The sequence below is a fragment of the Lytechinus variegatus genome, chromosome 16, assembly GCF_018143015.1.
Source record: "Lytechinus variegatus isolate NC3 chromosome 16, Lvar_3.0, whole genome shotgun sequence".
Classification (NCBI taxonomy): Eukaryota; Metazoa; Echinodermata; class Echinoidea; order Temnopleuroida; family Toxopneustidae; genus Lytechinus; species Lytechinus variegatus.
The window spans coordinates 12,879,766-12,899,854 of NC_054755.1; the positions used below are offsets into that span (position 1 = coordinate 12,879,766).

The following is a 20,089-nucleotide window of genomic DNA, read 5'->3' on the forward strand; positions in this document are numbered from 1 at the left end:
TACAATTTTTAAAATATTTTCGTTTGAAGGAGTTGAGTAACAAAAACAAGAAAAATATCATCCCCAGGGGTGGCATCGGTATATTTTTATATGAGGGGGGGGGTGGGAGGTGAAATCACTTTTTTCTCAATTAGGGTTATTACTTTTAAAAGTTAAGCAAGACCTCTCTTCCTTTTGATTCTCTTACTTTCTTCCCTTCGTCTTTTTTCTCTACTTGAAAAGTCATGGGGGGGGGGGTCACTCCTGCTCCCATAATGGCGCCACCCCTGATCATCCCTTAAACTTGAGTGGGGGGGGGGTATTTAAAACTTAGTGGTAGAACATGCAAGGTCATGATCCCATTTGCGTTGCTCCATGAATGAGTCAAAGTCATCATTTGTATTGTTTACTCATGCAACTGCGTTCAGCGTTTTAATGGCCACCGATGATTTATTTACATATATGGAGTCTACCCTCCATTATGCGGGCATTATGTTCATTGCCATATGATCTACACCATCATGCAGCCGAACCATCCGTTTAGTAGTCCATGGGTAAACCTTCATCACAAGTACCCCAGCTATCGTCAAGTTTAACCAGACTATGATATTCAACTCTGTCTGATAATGATGCACGGAATTGATAGACGGAGCTGTTAACCTAAATTATTTCCGGAGTTGACACGAAATCATAACATACTTATTGCATTCATTGATTGTTCGGCTGGAAAGGAGCACTGGAATAGCAGCCAAAATGTTCAAAGCTGTGAAATTGAAGGAAGTGTTGAGGTGCTGGCCGCAAGTCCGTCAAGTTCGCCTCGCAGATCCAAGGCCAAGTCTGAGAAGTTTATGTGATGACGAACGCAGCAGTAGCAGACGACAGCTGAACGAGCCCCTCAGTGGAATAACTTTCCCGCGTGTTGGAGGGATTAGCACCATGATGAGATTACCATATCAAACAGATACTACAGGTGAATAATACCATGGATCGTAGGATCCATGATAATACACACACGTACGGAAACAGTTCAATCAATATTTAACTCTTATCTATCTGCAACTACAAGTATTAACATAATCGATGCACGTTATTAGTGCAGTGATCCGCTGCATAGTTCTTACAGGCAGTGGCGTACCGTGGGTCACGGCATGGGGGGGGGGGGCACCAGCAAAAATTTTGAGTCACTTTATAGTGAGCGTGCGAAGCGCGCCCAGTTGCCAGGTATACTGACCTAATAGAGACATTTTAAGGACAGTGCCATTAAACGGATATTTATCTCACTCGCCAAATAATGCGAGCGCGAAGCTCGAGCTTAAAATTTTTGATATTCAGACCTAAAAAGGGGCATTATAATCAATCTTTTGTAACCATGATACGTACCTGTCTCGCTAAATAATGCGAGCACGAAGCGCGAGCTGAAATTTTTGTAAATATTGACCCCCAAACAGGAAGATTTTAAGGACTATATTTTAATTATACTTGCTTATATAGCGCTTAATACTTACTTTGTCAGAAGTCTGTAAGAGCTCTACAATATATGCAGCATAATTACTTTAGGAATCCAATAAGAGTATACACATCTCACCATAGTCATTCAATGCGATTGCCAATAAGCACTTGCTGATTTTGTTAGAATTATATCTAAACATGCACATAAAGCACTTGTAATCGTGATTAACATGCCCATCTCACTAATCAAATCTTGCGAGCGCGAAGCGCCAGCTGAAAATTTAGGAAATTCAGACCTGAAGAGGGGCAATTTAAGGCTTGTTTGTAAAAATTCATGAAGACCATACGTAGTTCACTAACCAAATGATGCGAGCGCGAAGCGCGAGCTGAAAATTTTTGATATTCAGATCAGAAAAGGGAAATTTTAAGGACTGATTCTAGGAATTCTTGGAGAGCAGACATATTTCACCAATCCACTACTGCGAACGTAATCACGGACAGGAAATGTTTTATATTAAGACCTTAAAATAGGGCAATCACTTTAAGCAGTAATGAAAAAGAAGCATACTATTGTACATAAAACAATAATAACTCGAAGTGCGAGGAAATATATTTGGCAGTTTGGTGTATATGACTTGAAAACGGGAGGTTTTGGTATAACAGGATTATATATCTCGTTAAACAGACAATGCGAGCACCAGGAGCAATGGAGACATAGCCCTGAGCAAATTATGTTTCATTAAGTTATGATATAATGTAACATTATAATGAACAATAATGTCTTCTTTCCCACAACGTTTCTCTTCCTTTCTCCCTCTTTTTTTCCTTTTCCCGTTTTTTTTTGGTCAGCCGATGGGGGGGGGGGCACGTGCCTCCCATGCCCCCCGTAGTTACGCCACTGCTTAGAGGCATATTATTGTTGTCAGCCAGGTCAGTATATCGTATATACCATACTGTCTGCCTCTATAGACATAATACACTCTCGACAATTTACAGCATGTTGTAGGCCTACCAGTGGCACAGTGAGGCGAACAAAAATGGGGATGATTAAAAAGAATATATATATATATATATATAATATACTATATCTACTGTGTGGGAAATTTGCATGGGGGAAATTAATTAAGTCATTAAAAAATTGATAACTACAGAAATTACTACATTTTTGCAAGACAATCTGGAACGAGATTTTTTAGGGGGGGGGGCATCGACAGATCGGAGCAATGACGCAGCTCATTGATCTGCCTACAATATTGGAAGGTGAATATGGAATGACGCCGATTCCAAAGTCTTTGCAGATGTTTGCACAAGTTATTTTATGTAAGCAAAGTTTTTATACAATTTGAAAGACGACCTATTACGAGATCGATTGACATCATACTATTTTTCACTTGAATATCGTAATTTCCTTCAGCAAGAAACTCATCCACATTGTGCTTCCCTCAACCCAGGTGAGGTGAATGGCACCCGATAGGAAGAAATTCCTTGAATGCTTGAGCGCCTACGCAGCTCAGCTAAAGCTGGGGTGATAATAATAGCAGGGCCCGCTGGTAGAACAGTTTTTAAAACTGAAGTGGCTACCCTGGGTAAATATACCTATATTATTATTATTGTTGTTGTTGTTATTATTATAATATAGATATTAATACACGGCTTAGATCTTTCCTCTTTTATAATTATACTCTTACTTTAATTTTCTCCCTTCTTTTTAGTCTTAGTTTCTCTTAATTTCGCAACTTGAAAAATTATCGGAGGCGCGGTCGCCCTTTTGCCTCACCCCTTACCCATGGTGCCCCCTGTGCTAAATTTGTATAATGAATTAAAAGAGGGGGTTTTCATACCCCCCCATCTTGGACGAAAAGTAAAAAGTTTGAAGGAAGGAATCCAACTTGAAAATCAAAGGGGTCCTTCCCCCGCGATCGGCAACACCGCCTCTATAAATGATTATTGATTAGAATTAAAGACAAAATTGTTCTTTAATAAATGATTCTTGGAATTGTTTGAAAGATATGACTTGATTTGAATCTTGACATGTAGGTTTAGATGCCTGTTATGTTGGAGTTCCGTTGGATATCGGGACATCGTACAGGTCTGGAACCAGACTTGGTCCTCGACAGATCCGCTACGAGTCATTTGTTCTTGGTCCTTGCAACTACACAGGTAGGCGATCAGAATTTTTATTGTGATGTACTAATATACTTCTACAATTTGCTACCCTTTCGCTCTCCCTTGATCACGACTCTTCCTCCTTCTTATTGTTTTCCTTCTCTCATCCCTTTTATTCTCCTTACCCCTTTTCAGGGGGGATCCAGTATTTTCCAAAGGGTCGGGGCAATTTTTTTCGGAGGAAAATTTTGATAAGCCAAAAAGTTTTCAACCACAAATTAAGGATATTTCATACCAAAAAAAAAATGATTAGCAAAAAAGAGGGCATTTTTTACATTACAAACTTTATTTTTTCTTCTAAAAAAGGGGTGTGTGTCCCCTGTGCCCCTATGCGCCTGCCCCTTTTTATTCTGCATTCCCCATCATTTTAATTCTTTCTCTTACCCCCCCTCCTTTGCTTTCCCACTTTTTACGCCGCCACCAGTAAAGGGATACAGTCGTACATTAAGTGCACCTGCTAAACTACACATTATGCACACCCTTCACTCCTTGGGGAGGATCCAAGGAGGAGCGTTGTGGCCCAGTGGATAAGTCTTCTGACTTTGAAACAGAGGGTCGTGGGTTCGAATCCCAGCCATGGCGTAATTTCCTTCAGCAAGAAATTCATCCACATTGTGCTGCACTCGACCCAGGTGAGGTGAATGGGTACCCGGTAGGATTAATTCCTTGAATGCATGAGCGCTGAAAGGCAGCTCGAGCTAAAGCCGGGGTAATAATAATAATAACAACGCGCCTCGGAATAGAATATTTCTAGATAGATGGCGCTATATAAATGCCTATTATTATCATTATCCACCCGAGATAGCATTCCGACCTTATGTTTTTTTTTCTTCAAACATACACTGCAACATCCAGGCGCAGCCCCGTTTGAGTCTCTCCAGGTCGCCGACATCGGGGACGTCACTCTTAACCTGTACGACCTCAAGAAATCTTGTGAGATGATACGAGAGCAGTATGCCACCATCATTGCCAACGGATGCATTCCGTTGACTCTTGGAGGGGACCACACCCTGACATATCCCATCCTTCAAGCAATTAAGGTATAATTATCTTCAATAATCGAAGGGGGAGGGACACAAATTACAAGAGAGAGAAACGAGACAATGCATGTATAACAATGTTAAGTGAAGTGGATTCCATGAAGAAGCAACATTTATTATATGAACTCTGTGAAATTGCACCCGACATCTTTAAATTGGTATTTTTCGTTCATTTGCACATTGCAACTTTTTTCCCTTCTGATAATTTTATGTTTGAACCCCCCCCCCCACTTTAATGACATCGGAGCTTGCCACTCATTTATTTCACCTCGATTTGTACCACATTGCCTTAATTATACGTCCTTAATCAATTTTCGTTTCATTTACGTCGTTTATTTTGTTTATAAGCCTATCTTATTTTGTTTGTTTTCATTTTTATTTCCCTATCCTTGTGTATTATTTTGACACGTATTTTCATTCGTCGTTTATGTTATGGGTCAAGTTTTAATGAGGCTCTTTTCGTTTATTATTCCAAATAAAACTTCTTTTATGCGTTTCATTCCTTTTCCTGTTCTGTTGTTACTCACTATACCCAAAGTATATTTTACACGGGTTACACTTCGTAATTCCGAAGGTTCTTTATTCCGAAGGTATGTAATTCCGAAACACGTAATATACTTCGATGTTCGTTAATCCGAAAACGTAAAAGGGTTCGTTAATCCGAACTTTTGTGGCGTTATTTCAAAGGTTCGTTATTCCGAAAACAAAATGAGGTTCGATGTTCCGAAGGTTCGTTAATCCGAAAACGAAATAAGGTTCGTTGTTCCGAAGGTCCGTTAATCCGAAAACGAAATAAGGTTCGTTGTTCCGAAGGTCCGTTAGTCTGAAAACGAAATAAGGTTCGTTAATAATTTATTTTCGGACTAACCTCATTTCGTTTTCGGACTAACGAACCGTCGGAATTACGAACCTCATTTCGTTTTCGGACTAACGAACCTTCGTAATTACGAACGGCTTCGGAAATACGAACCTTCGGAATAACGAATGTATGCGATTTACACGTATATTGGGCTTGATTTATACTTATATTTTCCATATTTTATGATGAAAAAAAGTATTGATTGGTGTGTGCTGAATGCGAATTCAGGAAAATCATATTTTTATTATGATCTTTAAATCATTTTCAGGATAAGTATGGTCCAGTAGGCCTAGTTCACATCGATGCCCACGATGACGTCGCTGACTTGATGTTTGGGGAGAAGATTGCTCATGGTACTCCCTTCCGTCGGGCAGCAGAAGAGGGGTGCTTAGATCCGAAGAGGGTCATTCAGATTGGATTAAGGGGGTCAAACTATAGCCCCCCAAACAAGCTCTATCAGTTTCAAGAAGAGATGGTAATGGAACAGATTTTATCTTATCAAATTCAGTGGCGTATATGAGCCCGAGTGGGGGGGGCAGTACAGGGCGTTTTGGCAAAGTTTCTTAAAGTTTCGAGCGAGCAAAGCGAGCAAAATAAATTTTTGACCTTTTAAGAATTGAAATATAAAGTACTTTTGTGATAGATATTGACAAGATTCTCGTTTTGAACCAGGTTGTTGGCTCAGTTGATAGAGCGTCCGTCTCACAACCGGGAGGTCGGGAATTCAAACTCCGGCCTCGTCCGGCCTCGTCAGACCCAAAGAAGTTAAAGATGGGAGTTGCTGCTACGCTTTAGGAGTTTTCAACAATAAAAAAGGATAGATAAGCATATGAAAACGATTATAATAATGATAAAGTATATGAAAATTAGAAAATGTATGAAATGATTAAGCATATGAAAATAATGAAATATATATAAAAATGGTAATGCATATGAAAATGACGAAGCATATGAAAATCATGAAGCATATGAAAATCATGAAGCATATGAAAATGATGAAGCATTTGAAAATGAAGAAGCCTGTGAAAATGATAAAGAATATAAAAATTATGAAGCATACGAACATGTATTTGAAAATGATGAAGTATATATGAAAATGATAAAGCATGTGAAAATCATGAAACATACGAAAATGATGTAGCATATGAAAATGATAAAGTATATGAAAATGATAAAGCATATGAACATGATAAAGCATATGAAAATGATGAAACAGATGAAGCCAATAATGCATACTTGAAACACAGTATCAAACATATATCAGTATGAATAGAATATAATTCTTCTTGTATTCTGCAGGGGTGGAAAGTTGTTCCCGCGCATCGGTGCTGGCACAAATCCATGGATCCATTAATGGAGAAAGTACGGTCTATGATGGGAGCTGGTCCAGTCTATCTCTCATTCGATATTGATTCCATAGATCCAGGACTAGCACCAGGAACTGGCAAGTATATACCAATCCTGTGAATATTGAAAAGATGATGTTGTTAATTTTAGAGGTAAAGTATAGGGGATAAGGTATGGTTTCCCCTAGACCAAATGAGACCAAGTTGGTGTAGACCAAGAGTCAGTTTACAATCCAGGGACTGCCACCTGCATGGTTCCCGGTCATTGTAAGGGGTGCAGTGCAGTGGCGTAATGACCCTAAAACTTTGAGGGGGCCAGATAAGGCTTATCGGGCAAAATTTTACGACATTTTTATTACGAAATCTGATTTTGCGATAGATTCTGATATAATATTCAGAAGATAGAAACCCTTTCCCATCTCCCTCTTTTCTTTTCTCTTTTTTTTCTCTTGCCCGTAATTTTACCCTGGGGGTGGGCATGCACCCCAAGCCTCCATTACGCCACTGGCGAAGTGCAGGATACAGTCGTCATTCAGTGAATAAAAAATGATTTTATTCAAGCTTTAAGAGTATTCTTTATATATAGAATTAACTCACCATCTTCATTTATACAGGTACTCCAGAAATAGCTGGTCTGACAACGATCCAGGCATTGGAGATCGTAAGAGGGTGCAAGGGCATAAATTTGGTTGGAGCAGACCTGGTAGAGGTAATTTCAATTTTTTTTTCTCAACAACGTTCTTAAAGGAGGGCACGGGGAAATGAGCTCAGGTGTCGATTAGGGGTAGAGCTATTATTGGGGGAACCACCTCGTATGATTTTTCAGGTAATGAAAAAGTGAAAAAAAAGTAGGAGAAAAGAAAAATGAAGTGTATAAAAAAAGAGATGCATTTGGGGTATGTAACTTACAGTATAGAATACTCTTATAACTTATTTCGCCCCTATCAAAGTATCCTGGCATCACCTCTAATGATGATACATACCCACCATTAACATAAGCAAATATTTATGCAGAAATTTTGTATTTTTTTTAGATTATACATAGGCAATTATATTCATATCTTTATACTTATGTTGCTTATTTTTGCGGCAATACTTGTGAAAAATAAGCATATTTTTTCCCCCCCCCCCGCAGATTGATATAGACACCATCACCATTTCATCTGGACATCATTTCATGGTGCCACGAGCCTAATTACATCAGGAGGGCTAAAGATATTCGTTCGACCCAACCCATTCGAATTATTTTCAATTTGATATTGCTGAGTGACAAAAAATAAATGTATGAATATGATTCAAAATCTAACACTGATTCTAGAAATAGTATCTACTGAACTTCCTTCGCCCAAAGTGGAAAGATAAATAAGTGACTTGGAACTATTTTTTGACTGGCGGACTAATTAGGGCTATTTTACTGTTTCACTTGATGAATTTGATCCATTCATAGTTATCTTCATAAATGGCGATTTGTTTTTAAAATGAGCTGGTCACGGTACCCTTTCCTGGTCAGATATGGAATGTCAGATATATTTCCTATTCAATGGTAGTAAACATTCCACTTTCTAATTTCACATTTATTTTTTATGAATTTTTCAAAAGTGCCATTTTAACACACAAGTCTATGGGGAATGTTTTACGCACGTGACACCTCATGATGTAATCTTTACTTAGTATTTGTTATAAGCTAAATCATCGCATCCGATTGGTTCAGAACAAAATAGTCAGTTTAAAAGCATTGACAATATGTTTCCTGAAACATTCCGCTGAAACTATTTTAGGACTATCACTCATATTTTTGTATATTTTGATATTTTATTTTTTGGACAGGTATCGCCTGCTTACGATGCAGCCGGGACGACCGCCCTGATTGGAGCCAATCTTCTCTTTGAAATGCTATGTGTACTTCCCGGTGTTAAATACTATGACCACGATGACATCGAAGAGTTAATATAATAAGCACATCAATGTTATTTGGAAACATCCACTCTTTGAGAAAAAAAAGGTGCGAATTTGGAGCCCTCGAGAAAAAAGGGGTCCTATTAATATCTACGGTCTAAAGATATAGTAGAACCTTAATGTTCAATGTGGCTGTTAGTGTTGGAACATTTTAGGGAACATTTAAAGGTTCCAAATACGGGACAAGCATATAGAACGGTCACAATCTAAGCGAACCCCCTTTCGCATAGGTGCATATTTTCAGCAAAGCCAACCAGAAGTGACCTACTAGATGGGATATTTCTCAAAATTTTCGGCACATTCAAGAGTTCAATTTCATACGGGTCGTGTGGTCCAGTGGTTTGAGCATTGGATTCATAATCGGAAGGTTGTGAGTTCGAATCCCAACTCTGCCATTGTCTCCACTTTGATAAAAAAAGGCCCAAGAGTGATATCTGTCGTCTATTATGTCAGCCACTATGGCTGATTAACCTAGACGTAAAATATTTCCAAGGTAATTGGTTATATACCAGCTTGGCGTTTACCAGCAAGAAATGCTGTCCTGCTGAGTTCCTACGGGAGTTACCACAACAGAAACAGAAATATTGAGCTGAACTGTGTACGATAGCGAAGGAGGAAATTTTCGATCACAATCTTTCTGAATCCATATGCTATATAAGCTCTTGAATGAAGCTAAAGTGGAGTTGTAACAACAAAAAAATGAATGGTTAGAATTTATCCAAAAAGGATACAGTGTATGTACACTGTAAAAAATATATTGGGCAAAATTTCAACCAGCACGAGGGTAATTATGTGTCCAACCAATTTGGGTCCATATTTTACCCAATGCGGGAAGCATATTGTCCACTAAAGTAAAAAAAAATAAGCAGCAATTACTTTAGAATGGGCAAAATTTTCATCAAACTGGATACATAAAAATGTCCAAAAGAAAAGCCCAATGTTGGTTGGACACATAATTACCCTCTTGGAGCACTTTTACCCAATATTTTTTTAGAGTGTAGTCAACTTAGAAAATATGCTATTGGCCTGTATGGCTAAATAAGACCCTCAGACTGGCTGATCGATGCCTTGCTTTTAAATTAAAAAAGGAGACAAAAATAAACAAACGTTACATCTGAGTACAACTTAATTTGAACAAAAAGAACAAAATTGAACGAGAGTATAAGACTCCATGATAATGATAAATACGAAAAATATCACATTTTAGAGTTTCGCTTAATTTCACAAAACATACGCACGTTACGGGCTGATGAAATGACGGAGCCAATGATGTAAAACACATTTTTTTTTTTTGGGGGGGGGTTCATTCTACAAAGTATCAATAATTTCATCTTTACTCCCTGTTAAGTAAAACTTTTTTTTTACTTTCATAAAATAATTGAAATTTTAAATCGATAGTGTTATAGCTATTACATAATCAATCAAGAGCTCCAATATAACCTCATATACCTGAAGAAATAATTAAAAAAACTTATATTTCATAATGAATAAAATACAAAGAACTAGTATGTGACATCAATGACTTCTTCATTTTGCAAACACCACTCAAATTGATGTGCGTCTGTTATATGAACTTAAGCATACATTTTGTGAGTCTTACTTTCGTCAAAATCATGATCATCATGATCATCATCCTTTCATCATCATCATCATCAACATCATCCTCATCATACTCATCATCATCACCTTTATCATCATCATTATCATAACCATCACCATCATCATCATCATCATCATCAGTTTAAAAACTTATCTAATGGCCAAATTGTAAGTTGTACCAGTAGTGAGTTAAGTTTATATTGTAAGCGCCTTGAGCACCCCTAATAGGGTGGATATGTTTGCGCATTATCTTATTATTAAAATTTCATCATGTGAAATACGATGATTTTTTAATGAGGTTTTGAGTGTTACGTTTGTTCGATGTTCTTATTCGAATCACTTTGTTTTGGGGGCAGATTGGCCCCGGGATTGGCCATTGTTATTGATGAACCATGGTCTAGCTATTGTACTTCAAAATCGATTATGGATGAACTCATTTATACACTCTAATGCCCAAATCTTTCCACATGGATAAGTCATTTTGTGCACACTTCGAGCAGTCACTCATGACACAAGGGCCCTATTATATAGTTCAGCCATCAACATTTGACGTAATCTAACCATGCATGGTCTTATTGTTCTTTTAGTTGAGTGTTCCACTAAATAAGAAAGACATTTGGACAATGGCACCCCATACAGTCACTTAATTGTCTCATCATTTTAAAATTATGCACAAAGTGCTATAACCTCTTCTTGAAATCGGCTGTTTTTAATGTGCCATTCTTATCACGTTATATTCATTCATTGTTTTTCATGATCCATATTAGCTTTTTTGTGAATGCATAATGCATAAAACATGCAAGTTCCAGCTGCGGCTGTGTTTTTTTTTCATGTGCTCGACAATAAACATGCTTGATCATCAATAAAAACCTGTTTTTAATCGAATTGAATTGAATTAAAATGAAAATTGATCGTTATCTGAGAAAACAGTACATTTTGTGCATTAATTAGTGCAGTCACTCTTGAATTACTTTTCGTGGAGGTGTTTAATATTTGATGCGAATATGTCATTGATCTGCATTGAATATGTATTGTTACTTTGATTTTATTTTGAAAATTTTGTTGAACGGAAATAAATAAATCTAAATTTATTGTAATTATAATCAAAATTATGTTGGTGATGATGATGATTATTAGGCCTATTATCATCATGGTCATCGTCCTCATCATACTTATCATCCTCATCATCATCCTCATCATCTTCATCATCATCATCATCATCATCCTTTCATCATCATCATCATCATCGATAAAGTTAACATCATCATCCTCCTCATCATACTCATCATCATCATCATCATCACCTTTATCATCATCATTATCATCACCATCATTACCATCATCATCGTCATCATCGTCATCATTATCATCACTGTCATCATCATACTCATCATCATCACCATCATCATCATTATCACCCGGGCATTATCATCATCATCACCCCCTCATCATACTCATCATCATCACCATCATCATCACCATCATTATCACTGATCACCATCAACATCATCATCATCATCTTCTTTGTATACTTCCATATTTGCCATGAAATGTAGCTAGATATGAGAATAAGTTCATAAGTTCATTTTATTTGTCTTCCAACTTTGAGTTTGAATACGTTTCAAACATACAAGTGTGTACATGTATGAAATAAGCAGAGTCCATCATAAAACATACAGGTATACATGAAAACAGAGTATGCAAAACATTGTTTTTTAAATACATTATACAGCTTAAGACAGAAAATAAATAATTTTAAGGAAGACGAGGAGACCTAAGTGAAGCAATGCTTGTAAATTAAGGTTCCTCATTACGAATTAAAAGAACATTATAGATAAACAACACAGAAATGGCAATATAATATAATATGATAACTAAAGAGAGATGCAGGGAGAGAAGAGGGACACATTTAAGGGACAAAAAAAGGGGACAGGCCCGGGAAAGGGGGGATGAAACGTATTGATAAATTAGCATTAACTAATAAATAACACACACAAAAATAGGCTTTACGAATCACTTCCATAGTTACTCAGTAAATAAGATTTCAATTTTCGTTTAAACACTGTAGAACTGACAGCATAATGTCAGGGTCAAGTGCATTCCAAAACCTGGGTCCAGTGCAAACTAGAGTGCCCAAAGTGAACTTTGTTCTTGCACGAGATATATGGAGAGTGGAAGATTGTCTAGTATTGCAATTGTGTACTTGACTATTTTTCTTAAATATCAGTGCCAGGGCTGAATGGAGACTTCCTGAATCAAAATCATACATAAGAGGTCCTATAGTTTAAAGTAAATATCTTCCACTTTCAATAAGTGATTCTCATGAAATAAAACATTTGTATGGGCACGATAACTGACGTTACATAAATTATACTTAAAGCTCTCTTCTGAACAATGAATAATTTTTGCAATTGCATTTTAAGTGAGTTGCCCCAGGTAAGCACACCGTAGTTTAAGTAAGGAACAATTGATGAGGAATATGATATAAATAAAATAACTTTAGGGAAAACTGACCTCAACTTGTATATAACACCAGTATTTTTTTTACAACAGAATGTATAGAATGTTCACTTATGATGTGTTTAAATTCATTATAAAATATATTTGTATAATGTACTTGGTTTTGTCTCTTCTAGTCTCTGTGATCTCACATTCCCCTTGTCAAGTTTCTCATTCTGCAATACATTTCTACTTCTGCTCCCTCACTTTTCTTTGTCTTATCCATCTTTTTGCATTCATGATATACATAGATCTCCAAGCAAATTGATTTCCATTATTGATGCCATTCAGTCATTCAAGGGATGGTCCGGGTTGAAAGTATTTATAGCTTAAAGGGGAATGAAACCTTTGGAAGAAATAGGCTTGTGTAGAAACAGAAAAAATAAAGGATAAGAATAAAGAAAGTTTGAGAAAAATCAGATAAATAGTGAGAAAGTTATGAGCATTTGAATATTGCAATCACTAATGCTATGGAGATCCTCACATTGGCAATGCGACAAGGATGTGTGATGTCACTGATGAACAACTTTCCCTTTGGTGGACTGTAAAATACCCTCAAAATGTCTCTTTTTGCTTTTTCTTATGATGATGCAAACTCTTTATCCATGATATATTCTTAAAAAATATGTATTACATGCCCTCATGTAGAAAGAACACATGAGTAATGGGTAGATGTGATAAAAGAGGCAATTTAAGTGAAATATATACTAAAGTAATGGGGAGAGTTGTTCACAAGTGACATCACACATCTTTGTCGCATTGCCAATTTGCTATCTCCATAGCATTAGTGATCGCAATATTCAAATGCTCATAACTTTCTCATTATTTGTCCGATTTTTCTCAAACCTTCGTTGATTTGTTTTTTTTATTTTTCTGTTTTCACACAAGCTATCTTGTTCCAATGGTTTCATTCTCCTTTAATACATAAAGTAGAATTTATGATGAGCAACTATATGCCGAAAATTTCCATCATACTCGCAATAACAAATAACAAAAAGTTATTCAATTTTAAAGTTTAGCAATATTTTGTAAAATCAGTCGTATATTCATTAGGTGGGCTGATGATGTCACATTCGCACTTGTTCTTTTGTATTTTATTACATAAAATTAGGTTTATTCAAAGTTTTTTTCCTCCAAGAACTTGAAAAATTGGATTGACAACTGATTTAGTGCATATTGCTGCAACTTATTCTTAATTAAGGGAGACATATTATTCACACTAGTAGGCCCTATGGAATAATCATAGAGCTATCAACAGAAATAATGAAAAAATACAATAAAACGGAAAGTCGGGGATGTGACATCATCAGCCCACCTAATGAATATTCATGACGACTGTTTTCACAAAATATTGCTAAACTTTAAACTTCAATAACTTTATTGATTGTTAACCGATTTTGATGAGATTTTCGGGATTTTGCTCAGTGAATTCACTAAGATATAAATGTTTTCAGCCCGGACTATCCCTTTAAGCCAAACATTATTTTTACTGCATACTTGCTAGTTTGTTTGTTATACTTCGTATTGACCCCGGGGTATTGACATTGTAAATTGACCCATCAAGCTTTGATGCTGGTCATTGTATGTGCATACCAAAAATAGATAAACAATCATCATCATCATGATAATGATAATGAAATTATATTTTGTGATAAATCCCCACCCCCCGGGATCGACACCTAGTATGATATCACCATATCAATGGCTGAACTATATAGAAACAAAATACCAAAGATATCGCGATGTAAAATCACTGATCTGTATTATTATCCATCCACATACGGTACGTGCAGAGATGAATATCCAGCTTTGATGATGGTGGTAGCTAGCGCTGTAAAACACGGATAGATCTACGTCATACGGGTGGATAAAATAAGTTAGTATTAGTCAAAAAGTTGTTAATATTATAATATTTTGAGCTATGAATTGCAATTTTGATTAAAAAAATTATTTGAGTAGCTTCAAATTATTTAAAAACCATTAAACCTGAAAGGTAAAACAGTAAATTTCTATTTGCATAAATAATTTGCATGAATAACTTACAGCATATGAACGAGGTTGTGTCGCTATGCAACACGCACCCGTTGGTCAACAAACACCATCCACCTATTGTTTGTGTGCGCGGGTGAGCTCGGTGTAAAACGTCGTTAGATACCGGTGTTATTATTATTTTGCATTGCGAGTTCAAGAATCGTGCCATACCCACGCCACGTAGAGTTTATATACGCACAGTGTTTCTCTGGTTCAGGACGGGTGGAGCGAAAATTAGATCGTGAACGAATCATCAAAACATCATTACTTCTTCCTGAATTTTTTAATTTTCTGACAATTTGATTTTATATTAACGTAATAATGCAATCAAGTTCAAAGATGATCAAGGCAAAGCCAAAGAAAGAAAGCGAAAAGAAGTCATCGGCAGAAGGATTCTCTACAAAATCAAGAATGAAAAATGCCGTTGTGAAAGCACCTCCAGCAGCTGGAGCATTTCTCGAAAGACCACTTGCAGATAAAGGAACAAGTTTCAGGAAATTCTACGAAAGAGGAGACTTGCCTATAGCGTTAGAGCACGACACAAAGGGAAATAAAATTGCGTGGAAGGTGAGTTGTCCGCTTTAGGCCTAGGAAGTTAGAATCCATTCATAAAACTTAAAAAAGTAAAGTCGACAAGACAAGACAAGTTAAGTCAGACTCTAAAATATAGGGCCTAACTTTACTAAGGCTTATTAAGTTTTCTTCTTTGTGGACTGGAAAATGCAACACTCTTGATCAATGTGAATGTCTTGATCAGTTAATGTTAATGTTCTAACGAACGTCATTAATCTAGGACCCTAACGTTCATTAATCTAAAACGTTGAGTTACATTTAGAATCCCGGTTTAGAATCCAGGATCATTGGGTGGGGTTAGGAATAAAATTTCGATGAATTGAATCTTGACATTTTTAAATGCTTTGTTTCACCATTTGTTACAGAGTCTACTTTTGTACTTTTTATAGAAAACTGATTTGATCATTTGTCACTTGATTGTAGACAGGAATAACTGTCGTGTCTGGGGATTTATTCCACAATTTCTGACATTTTACTATAATCTAGGCCTATCCCCATTCACCAGTTCAGCGGAACAACCAAAATACAGAGACTGAAGCTTTTGGTCTAAATTGATTGATGCTCTGATAGACATTGCTCACATTATGTCGCCATCTGCGTATACATGTAGTACTTCCCAGAATTAATGCTTTCTGATGTTGGTCATGCACCTCCCCCCTTCACTCCAATAATCTTCAACTGTAATCAACAAACAAATGATCCATACACCCTATAGATTCCTAACAAATTAGACCCTACAGTCTAGTCTTGATTTAATTTTGGATCCACATTAATACTCTCCAATTTTCCATTAGATCTGGTATGTCTTAATGTGTTATAACATCTTGTTTTATTCTTTCCCTTTATGCATCACAGGTGGAAATTGAAAAACTTGACTATCATCACTACCTGCCAATGTTCTTTGATGGTCTCTGTGAAACAGCACATCCGTACGAGTTCTTCGCAAGGCAAGGAGTTCATGACATGTTGGAGCATGGCGGCAGCAAGATTCTTCCAGTTGTTCCCCAGCTTATCATCCCCATCAAGAATGCTTTGAATCTGAAAAACAAAATGGTGGGTACTCTCGACTTGTTTACAGGAAATGTGGGTTGCTGTGATGATTTGTATTGACCAAATGGATTGCAGTGGACTAGAGCTCTTTATAATCATAATTTTGAAGTCATAGGAAGAGAAATTTCAGAATGAAAATGGCTCATTTGCCTACACTCTGGTTCTTTATTACAACTAGGGTTGGCACACTAACAATTTTTGTACATACATGTATTAAAACATGTTTTAAAATTTGTTTTAAGTAATGTATTTTGTGTCACTTATGATATTGTTGAGATATTTTTTATGACTAGATGCAAATGAATATGATCCAAATTCTAGAAGGTACATTTAAAATCTTTTTGAAACATGTATTGTAGGAAATAGCAATGATGACAATCCCTTCCAAGACCAATCGTTATTTCAATTCATGATTTTGCCTCTCGTTTGTCTCAACAGATCCTCTGCACAACATTAAAGGTTCTACAGCATCTCGTCAGGTGCGGTGATCAGACGGTCGGGGAAGCCCTGGTTCCGTACTACCGTCAAATCCTCCCCGTCCTCAATATCTTCAAGAACTGTAACCTCAACTCCGGAGACAGCATCGATTACGGACAGCAGAGAAGAGAAAACATTGGCGATCTCATCCAAGAAGTTCTCGAATATTTTGAGATGGAGGGTGGCTCGGATGCATTTATCAATATCAAGTATATGGTTCCGACCTATGAGTCATCTGTACTCAACTAATACCCTGATATAAACTCATAATCAAAAGAACTGTGATGCTCTTATGGACTTGGATGTCTTGAAGAGGAACTCTGTAAAATTGTATATTGATTAGATATTTATATTTTGTTCATCGCCCAGTGTACATTACATCGCCTATGCCTCCATCTATCTTATTTTCACTTCATGTTCTCAGATCGATATGTTCCAACATATTGTTCCCCTGTCTTTTTCAAGAGGTCTATATTTTTATAAGCATAAGCACAAATCTTGAGGTATATTTATTAGAATTAAAACTTTGCTCAAAGTCTTCTGGTACAAGGGTAGTTCGTAACATGGTTTATAAAAAAGAAACATGTCTTTATATTTTGTTTCAAAAGTGGGTTATGGTAAATTATTTGAATATATAAATGCAGATACATCAGGCTTCCGTCCAACCAATTTACTATCTTACAGACTAAAACTCTGAATATCTGACAATTCACCAAGATTTATTACATTGTAGAATTGCGCAACTGTTAGAGATCTCAGTCTTTTATGAAACTAGATACTTTAGGTTGTTCAAATATGGGACAAATGCTTTTAAATGTACAATACATGTAGTACGTCATTTGAATCTGATCTTTTACATTATTATGATACATGTAAGATACCTCTCAGTTTCTATTTTCCTTTTAATTAACTTGTCAATTTACTCCCCAACTACAATTTAATGATAGACAGTCCTAAATTGTGATTTCCACAATACATGTTGTCGACATTTCTCCTTAATGTATTGCAAAGTCACCCAAAAGAGAAGGTATTATGCAAATTGCCCTCTGTCTTTATTTGTACAAATTGTATGATATACGTGTACCTGAATGTATTGTAAGGATTATGATACTTTGATTATAGGCCTATGTTTTTCATCTTGCATTACCTTCAAGATTTTTCTTCATTGTTTGAGTATATTTTTTGTGACAATTTAGAATGCTAAAATGCAAGGTGTTTATATGGCTTAGTATAGTAATCAATTTTAATTTTTGTTTTTGATCCAAACTGATATCGACAAAAATACTTTGAGAGATCTTGAACAATATTTGAATCTCATTTGCAATTGGTGTCATAAGCATTGTATATGCATTCAAACTTTGGCTGTGGTTGGTGAAAGTATTTTGACTTGAGGATATTGGAATTTGTCTGCCAGCATTTTGATTTCATATTGCATGTACACAAATAATAATGTCTTGCAGCCAGACAGGGTAAGTCAAATGCTTTCTCAGTTTTAGAATTGCCTTATTTTTGTCATATCAGGTAGTACATAATGTAGGAAGCAGTAAAATTTGCATGTATTGTATACATCATTTTCATGTTTACTCGCAGTATTTCTATTATGGGTAGCAAAATTTCTTCCATATAAACAAACAAACATCGAACAATTTTTGCCTTATGTTCAATTCAAATGAGCAAATAAATTGATTTTGTCAATATAATTATATATATCTATATAAATGTAATATCAAAGATGTATAGTCTGTTTAGTACATGTAAGGCTATGCAAGATGATTATAGTACTCCATCTTTTATGTGCCATACTCCGTCCACTCTAAGAACATTGTCAAGTGAACAAAGTGCTTTATATTTTACACAAATCCATATCTAACTTGTTTCTTTTTTATCAAGATTTTCTTGACTTAAATTATATATGAAAATTTTTAGTCAGAAAATCAACAAAAACATTCATGGCCTTAAATGGAATAGTTACATATTTGTCGAGTAATAGTCGATCATAGATATCCCTTTCTTATGTTAAGATAGCAAGAAGGTATTCAACTTGTGTTTGTGCCAAATGATGCTGAAATTTCACCTTGGCTGAAAAGAAGTGTATCATTTTGCTGCATACAGACAAAGTAGGGTTTACTGGCCAGTCTAGTGTAGTAGGCCAGCATGCTTTCCTTGTCTTGCCAGCAGTTAGGTGATTCAAAAAGCTCTTCATAAGTTACAAGCAACTTTACAAACGAATGGTGACCCTTCCTTTTGGTACATGTAAATGTTATGTACCAGATTTTTATTGGTGTTCATTTGGAGGAAAAGAAACCGTAAAGTTGCCCGTAAGTTACGAACAGCCTTATGGAACGCCAAACAGGTACCCCAATGATGCAAGACCTTTCATTTCTTATCAAGGAACCTCATTTTAGGTAAATTGGGACGTCCAGTAGAAAACCCAATTATAGTTTTATTTTGAGTTGACTGATTTGCCAATCAGATGGATAGATATGAATGAAAATAATATATTAGTAGCATTTTCGATGTCCTCAAAACACACATGTAACAATTTCTTTTCTTTATTGAAAAATTAATAGTTAAAATTTTTCTTTCAACTTTAAGCATACTTTTACCTCAATGGAGCAGGTATTTTGAAAGATGTATTGGATTTTATTGTAGTAATAAAGAATGTTGTAAATACATGTACCAACGAAAAATGAACAATAATTATATGCAATGTTGTTTTTGTGACATCTGTGTTGGATGATATTATGATGTATGAAATAAATGTTTGTCAAAAATTATATAACCAATGTGCAATTTGATTTATTTAACCAAGTGTGTATTACAATATGTTGATAGACAGATGCATGTAGGCCTATGTAATGTAGCTCATAATGTTTCCAACCAGTAGATTTGTACACTGCAAAAACTCCGGTGTTGATTTAACACCAGCCCGGAATCAATATATGTCCACACCAGAGAAGTATTGAAACAACACCAGTTTGGAATCAAACTGATGTTGTTTTAATACTAATTGTTTTTGTATAAACGCCTTTCTGGTGTTAGACCAAAACGAAACTGGTGTTGTT

At 36.1% G+C, this 20,089-nt stretch overlaps 2 protein-coding genes across 2 annotated transcripts; both read left to right on the forward strand.

Moving 5' to 3' along the window:
• Positions 1-443: 443 nt before the first annotated feature.
• On the forward strand, positions 444-8,792 carry LOC121430234 (guanidinobutyrase-like). The gene is made up of 7 exons (XM_041627510.1): positions 444-949; positions 3,466-3,588; positions 4,450-4,634; positions 5,762-5,968; positions 6,793-6,937; positions 7,454-7,548; positions 8,667-8,792. The coding sequence occupies exons 1-7, from the start codon at positions 733-735 to the stop codon at positions 8,790-8,792; spliced, it is 1,098 nt and encodes a 365-aa protein (XP_041483444.1). The 5' UTR covers positions 444-732.
• Positions 8,793-15,023: 6,231 nt separating this feature from the next.
• Positions 15,024-19,797, forward strand: LOC121429487 (parkin coregulated gene protein homolog). The gene is made up of 3 exons (XM_041626532.1): positions 15,024-15,491; positions 16,353-16,550; positions 16,986-19,797. The coding sequence occupies exons 1-3, from the start codon at positions 15,246-15,248 to the stop codon at positions 17,271-17,273; spliced, it is 732 nt and encodes a 243-aa protein (XP_041482466.1). The 5' UTR covers positions 15,024-15,245; the 3' UTR covers positions 17,274-19,797.
• Positions 19,798-20,089: the final 292 nt, after the last annotated feature.